This window comes from Macrobrachium rosenbergii, chromosome 13 (assembly GCF_040412425.1).
Source record: "Macrobrachium rosenbergii isolate ZJJX-2024 chromosome 13, ASM4041242v1, whole genome shotgun sequence".
Taxonomy (NCBI): Eukaryota; Metazoa; Arthropoda; class Malacostraca; order Decapoda; family Palaemonidae; genus Macrobrachium; species Macrobrachium rosenbergii.
The window spans coordinates 54,269,291-54,276,565 of NC_089753.1; the positions used below are offsets into that span (position 1 = coordinate 54,269,291).

At 40.9% G+C, this 7,275-nt stretch overlaps 1 protein-coding gene across 1 annotated transcript; it reads right to left on the reverse strand.

The window, feature by feature from the left end:
* Positions 1-5,726: 5,726 nt before the first annotated feature.
* Positions 5,727-6,753, reverse strand: LOC136844815 (E3 ubiquitin-protein ligase RNF12-B-like). Its single transcript, XM_067114052.1, has 3 exons — positions 6,717-6,753; positions 6,397-6,562; positions 5,727-6,306 (listed from the first exon to the last, which is right to left on the reverse strand). Exons 1-3 carry the CDS (start codon positions 6,751-6,753, stop codon positions 5,727-5,729), a joined length of 783 nt encoding a protein of 260 aa, XP_066970153.1.
* Positions 6,754-7,275: the final 522 nt, after the last annotated feature.

Here is a 7,275-nt window from a genome sequence, read left to right on the forward strand (position 1 = left end):
ACCTATCACGCAACAAAATAATCGTCCGACGAGAGACGCCCTCGCCAGAGGAGGGTATATACCCCTTGATGTGACCGTCATCACTACAAGGTCATCACGAGAACTATCTATGTGATCGGCTTTCATTTCATTACTATTTTTGTTATTAAAATAAAGGAAGAACTGACAATCTGACGTTTACCGACATACTAAGGAATTCATGAGATGTAGTGTTGTTGAAAATCTATCTATGATATTTTTTACAAACTAATATTTTCATACCATCAAAAATGGTGGTCATATTATAAGATACGGTCTAGACGGCAGTTCCTGACCGTAGGGACGTTACGTCCCGTCCAAAACTTGGACCAAAGTGGTTACTGGTATAGGACTGAGTTACATATGACATGAAGGGGTGATATAACAGCCTAACAAAGGAAACGATAGCAGTTGATGAGAAGTCTTCGCGGCCCTTTGAGAGAAGCACCGCCAGCTCCTCGAATCTACGTGTAGATCAGCAGCGTAAGTCGCATTCTATCTCGTCGGCTGTGGGGCTAAATAAGAGCGCAGACGAAGAGCGCCAGAAAAGATAATAAAAAGGGAGACTGTCCAAAGCTTATTTTTCTCTTCCTGCCTTTAATTTCCCCAGCGCTGAAATTCGCCGAAAGCCAATATTGTTTTACTATTCATCTCATTATGGAACTATCTCGCAAACCTCATCAGAAAGATCCTCTTACTCCTCCCTCCCCACCCCCTCCTTACGCGCACGGTCTCCCCAAACCCCCCCCTCTCCGCCATCTCCTGCTCTCCATTCCCCTCTCTCCCCCTCCCCTCCCCTCCGCCACACACAAATCTGTCCTCCCTGGTCTCCTCCTCGGCCCCCACCCCCCATCTCGCACAACCCTTTCCAACCAATCCAGTGATTTGGGAACGTGCGCTTTTTTTGCCGAATCAAGATGATTGAAACACACTATTAATTAGATACGAATATTACTTTCCATCGCAATCTTGGGAAAATCCCATCTTTAATTAGCTGTTCTGATTCTCCAGGTATCCAGTTTAATTAGATTCGGGTCACACGTTGATTGGCCACATCCGGTAAAAAAGGGGAAAAATACAAATCCTGAAAATGATTTAGTTTCCTCCTTCATCCGATTTCGTACGTATTCAGATATACCTCCGTGTTTACGTACGCTCCCCAACCCCCCTTCACGTTTTATTGACGCCGCCATTTCTCGCTGTTCAGTTCGGTAACTTTTGACCTTTTTGTACTTGACTTCTTGTCTCCAATTTTCCCTCGACTTCACCTCTCAAACAGAAAAACATTTTGGCTCGCAGTCGCTCAGTTAGTGATTTGATCACACAATGGTTAAACATTCCATAGAGGTTTTTTCACTGATTTGTTGTGTCACGTTCATAATGCGACATCTGTACATTAGTTTTATCATTAACTTATCGTTCTTTTAACACTTCCATCACCTTTCATCCTCAGCTGTTACACCGAAAAGTGCTCTCCGACTGGCAAGGATTTCTTCAGTTCTTACATCAGACAACTTTGTCTTCTTTCATAAAGATTCATCAGTTCTTCAAAATAGTTTCGTCATTAACAGAAATCTCCTTTCATTTTATGCAGTCTATTTCCATCTGGATCTTTTATGTTATCTTTTTCACTGTTCTCCATTGAGAAAGGCAACCGGTGTATTGTGAGCCTGCAGTATTAAATTAACGCTTAACAATATTGCTGGATATCACGTGCATCCATCGTCATCACGACACCTTGGGACGCGCATAATCATTTACCGGTGTCTTGCACAATATATGAATGAATGATCTTCAACACGCCAAGGATTTTCATTCATGCCAAAGTCTCTTGCTTATCATTCTTGGGGAAAGTTTGTTGATATATATATATATATATATATATATATATATATATATATATATATATATATATATATATATATATATATATATATATATATATATATTATAACCTAGTATGTTTTTACTGATTTTCTACCCAGGATGGAAAATAATGATGGAAAGAAAATTATTTCAGTAAAATAAAACATTCCTTATTTATGAAATGAATTATCCTAAGCATACCAAGGATTTCTATTCGTGCCGAAGTCTATTGCCTATCATTCTTTGGGAAAATGTGCTTATATATGTATATATGTATAATATTTGTATATAAATATATATATATATATATATATATATATATATATATATATATATATATATATATATATATATATATATATATATATATATATATATATATATATATATATATGTATATATGTATATATATATATATATATATATATATATATATATATTACGTATTTTGAGAGGCGCTGGAGTTTACTGTATTTAATAGGACCTTGCAATAAAACTCTCGAAATACCGTAACCAGAGAAAAAAAAGACCAAATAATCAATGGTAGGTTGCCAAGTGAGAATTCTGCTTCTTAACACTTACTTCATTTCCACAAACACACTGGTAAATTAAAGGTAACAGATCTCGCTAAAATGAAAATGTACAATAATCAATAAACTGGAAATTAGTACATTAAGTAATTCCAGTGTGTACATAAATGGACCATATACAAGAGGTCTTTAAAGTTCCAGTAGTCGTGCAATTATATCAGCCCGGTAGGGCGGACTTTCCTTGGCAAATCAGGAACACAAGAGAAACATCTCCTTGGTAAATGACACTGACACCACTCCTGGAAGTGAGATAATTCTAGATGAGACTATTAATAAGGTAGTATCTCTCTTAGGACGAGTTAATACACAAGTAAAATGGATTGCATTACTCTATTCACTTCTAGCAAGTGAATGGCGTTACTCTATGCACTTCTAGCAAGGGACACACTCTGGCACTGATAAATACACTGTAGCATAGTCAAAGGAAAAGGGGTTGAATTAAATTATGAATTGTCAGAGAGAGATATCGAGTTAGAGAAAAAGCTACACTGGCTGAGAACTAACCCTCTAAACCCAGGATGTACCGTACTTTGCTTCTTTGTGAGACTTGGATAGAGATTCTCCAGGTAAGGTAGATCTGAACTATCTTGTGACAACATCTGTCTCAAAGGTTGAAGTCCTGCAAGTGTATGGTAAGTTGAGGGCCTGCGAGGCTCGCAGCTCAATCCTCAGATGGGCATAGCCTTTGACGGACTCGAGCAGACTAACTGATGACCTCTGTCATCTTGCCCTTTTTATGCCAGGAAAATGTTCCGCAGGCATGGCTTGTAGAGACAACCCGAACGCTTACCTGCTGATTAATGAGAGAAGATCTTTTGCCAGTAATTTGAAAATACAAAAGGGTGTGAGTTAGTTTTGGGCTTGGCTAGGAGGAAACAGTAATTATCTTTTCCAGCTGTTTTCCCTGGTGACTCGTTAAGTCCAACCCTTGGAAGGGGGCAGCAGAACTCCCTAAAAATCTCCTGTCACCCCAATACTGGTGGCTATACCTATCCACCAAGTCAAATTGAAAATCTTCTGGATTACTAAGGACTAAGCGATACAGTAGCATAAATTCAAAAGAGGCTCCCCCTTTAAGCAGATATTCCACTCCCTTTTGGGTGTGAAGGTCTGCACTAGCGAGACACTGGTATCAATTACGTTAATTATCTCCCCTTTAATGGGTTCTTGCCCATGCAAATGAGAATAGGGTAAAAGATATAACTAACTTATCCCCTGATGATGAGTGAGTTTACTAGCTAACTTAACTAATATCCCTAACATACAAAATCCACATTTATGTAAAGTACTGTATTTACAAATAATAAAATGAATTCCAGGAGCTTTCGAGAGCCTGCTCAGCTCCCTTCTTCAGCTAGAAATGACAGTCTTGGTTATGAGAACTTAAAAACAAACTTTAAAAGCAAGGGTAAACAAGACGCATTCTTTACAAAAATGATAATTAGGTAATTCCTTCGTTCTCGGTCTCCAAACCAGCCAACCGTCGCGATCTCCTCAGGTGACTGCCTCCACGGTTGTTTACAGCCTCCTCTCTTCTCAAACCAGCATGGCGCCTGCACCGAGTCAGCTGTTTGCAACTCCGTTACCTGGGCGGGAGAGGCAGAGATAGCGGCAGTATCAGTGGTGACTTGTGGTATACAAGGATTTCTATAATTAAAATTTTTGATATAAGTAGAACAAATAAGTCTGTTGATAAAACTATCTTCTGTTGTAAACGACTTATTACCTTCCATCGAGTTCCCCTCGAGGGGGCCGTCATCAACATGGGGAACTCGATGGAAGGTAATAAGTCGTTTACAACAGAAGATAGTTTTATCAACAGACTTATTTGTTCTACTTATATCAAAAATTTTAATTATAGAAATCCTTGTATACCACAAGTCACCCCTGATACTGCCGCTATCTCTGCCTCTCCCGCCCAGGTAACGGAGTTGCAAACAGCTGACTCGTGCAGGCGCCTATGCTGGTTTGAGAAGAGAGGAGGCTGTAAACAACCGTGGAGGCAGTCACCTGAGGAGATCGCGACGGTTGGCTGGTTTGGAGACGGAGAACAAGGGAATTACCTAATCATCATTTTTGTAAAGAATGCGTCTTGTTTACCCTTGCTTTTAAAGTTTGTTTTTAAGTTCTCATAACCAAGACTGTCATTTCTAACTGAAGAAGGGAGCTGAGCAGGTTCTCGAAAGCTCCTGGAATTCATTTTATTATTTGTAAATACAGTACTTTACATAAATGTGGATTTTGTATATTATAAACATATTCACGGGATTGTGAAGAAGATTTGCAATATCCCTAACGCTAGCATAAAGGGTGTCTGCATTTATTAAAGTTACTGTCTGTGGAATAAAATGACTGGCAAGGCTAGTGACTCAAGATCATAAAAAAGAGCTAATTGAACTTAACTTCATACAGAACTAAGCTAATGCATCACCAAAATAATAACTAGCTACACGCCCGAGAATAAAGTAAATTGCAAAATAGTCATTTAATCTATGACACACTGTAATGTACATGGACATGAAATATGTTAGTAAAACATGTTTATCAGCATGAATATATTGAAGTACACATGAGTTACTCTATGATACATGCTACACAAATATAATAAAATGCAACACAATGTAATAAAGAATGCAACAAAATTGCAAAAATGGCTAGGACATGCTGTTCAGTTTGTTCGGCTAAAGAACAGACTTAGCGAAGTACAAGATAAATTCTTTCAATACAACAATACTGATTAAAAGTAAGAGACAACCCTAGACATCTTTTCTGAACCAGGGCTGGGATTGCTCTGTTGAAATGAGGCACTGTTACAGCTATATAATATGAGTGCCAGGGGCTCAGTGGCTCTGATTCAATACAAGCAATGGGATCTTAAGGCTATGTGGAATATATACATGGCACTGTGCCAAGTCACCAGGGTTGGGAGAGCACCTATGCTCTGTCATTATTCGAGTTTCAGGTGCTTGATCTTCCAGCTGTAGCACTGGAGGCTTAGCCCTTTGATGCGAGTAGCCTTCCAGTTACTTCTCCTGGGAAGCACTGGAATTGTAGTTACTGGGTGGAGCGAACTATGTTTCCTCAAGGGAAAGGTGTGCTTCATCTCCATTAATTTTTCCTCGGGATCAACTGTGGAAATGAGTACTGGCTCTAGTGATGGTTCTGACTCTTCTAATTCGCCAATAGGTGGGGATATCTCAGAGGGAACCGGTGGGATTGATTCCTGGGGAGGTGCAGGAGTGCCTTCAGGACCTAAGCAGGGAGTGGCACTGAGGCTACGTTACCAGAAAGAGCGGACACTATGCTAGCCACTGCCTTGGCTGCTGAGACAACCTCGACAGTAGTAGTGCCAACAATACGGTCTGAAGTAGTGCCATCCACTTTGGCTGCTGCGACAACCAGAGTAAGGGCGCTGCCATCTATCTCTGTCAACTGTTGTTGCAGTTCCTGGGTTTGGGCAGTCATCTTGGCTCTTAGGGAACCTTCCACCAGAGTCTTGTCTTCAGAGGACTTAAGGGAAGACGATGAACTCATTCTAGGATCCCCTGAGGGGAGATTGAGGGCGTACTCTGCCACTGGCACTGAGGCAGACTCAGGCACAGGAGTTGAATTAGGGAGTGGCTCAACGTCCGTGACAGATGGAGTACTGCCCTGATTAGTACATTCAGTTGGCACTGGCAATATCTCAATGGTAGGGCAGGAAAAATCATCCACTTGAGACAGAACCTGAGAGGGAATTTGATCTTCTGAAGGAAGATTGGAAGAGGGATCAGGCACTGGCTCTGTGGCAGGTCCAGGTCTTGGCACTGGCTTTTTGTCCCGCCAAAGTGTACTGATCCAGTTGAAATCTGGTTGTTCCAGCTCTGGCACTGGGTTTTACTCAGGCCAACGCACACTGTCCCAGGTGAAAACTTGTTCATACAGCTGTAGGGCAGGTGCAGATTCTGGCACTGTCTCAGGCTTGGGCATGTCGAACAAGCTGCCTATGCCTAGGGTATCTGGCAGTGGATCTGGAGGCGGGCCAGGTCTAGACACTGGCTGAGTGGTTCTTGCAGGGCACTTTCCATAATTCTGGGTGTACCCATAGGCTTTGCACACATGGCAATATGCCTTACTTATATCTCTTTTGGAGGGATATTTCGAAAGGGCTCCCCCTTCGGCTTGGTGCAAGGGGTGTCCTCTTAGCCATCTGTCTAGCATTGTTTTTAAATATTTTTGGAACCTGTATGTAGTATAGCCTACTCTCAGTCCATGCCTGCATAAGCATTAGCTGCCTCATCGTAGGTGATTATTCCTGGCTGCATTGCTAGAGGTTGAATATTGGCACTACTCTAGACAATATGATATGAATGAGCTAGCAGTGCAAAAGTGGCACTGCATTGAAAGGCATTACCTCTAGGCTGTGCAGTATAGGCATATGTAAATGAATAATGAGCAGCCAGCAAACAATTGCACGGAATGGAAATGGCACTCTGGACTAGGCAGGGTGTAACACCAACAAAATAATAAAGTGGGCCAGTATAAAGCTCCAACTACAATAAGCGTGCCCTATGGTAAGGAAGACACTAATAAAATTTGAGGATTAATACAATGAATGGGTCATTGCCTACAATGCAGAAGCATGAGTATTTAGAACACAGTGCAGGGGTCGAAGCCTACAAATGCAAAGGCATTATTTTACAATGTATGGGTCAAAGCCTATGAATGCAGAGATACGATTAACTTAACACAATGCATGGGTCAAAGCCTACGAATGCAAAGGTATAATTATTTGAATTTACTTAACTTGCCCACGAACATA

Coding starts and splice junctions, on each gene's coding strand:
- LOC136844815 (XM_067114052.1), bottom strand. CDS start 6,753: ATGAGGCAGCTAATGCTTATGCAGGCATGGACTGAGA. Junction 6,563..6,716: donor TATGCAGGCATGGACTGAGA/GTAGGCTATACT, acceptor ATGTGTGCAAAG/CCTATGGGTACACCCAGAAT. Junction 6,307..6,396: donor TCTGCACCTGCCCTACAGCT/GTATGAACAAGT, acceptor CAACTGGATCAG/TACACTTTGGCGGGACAAAA.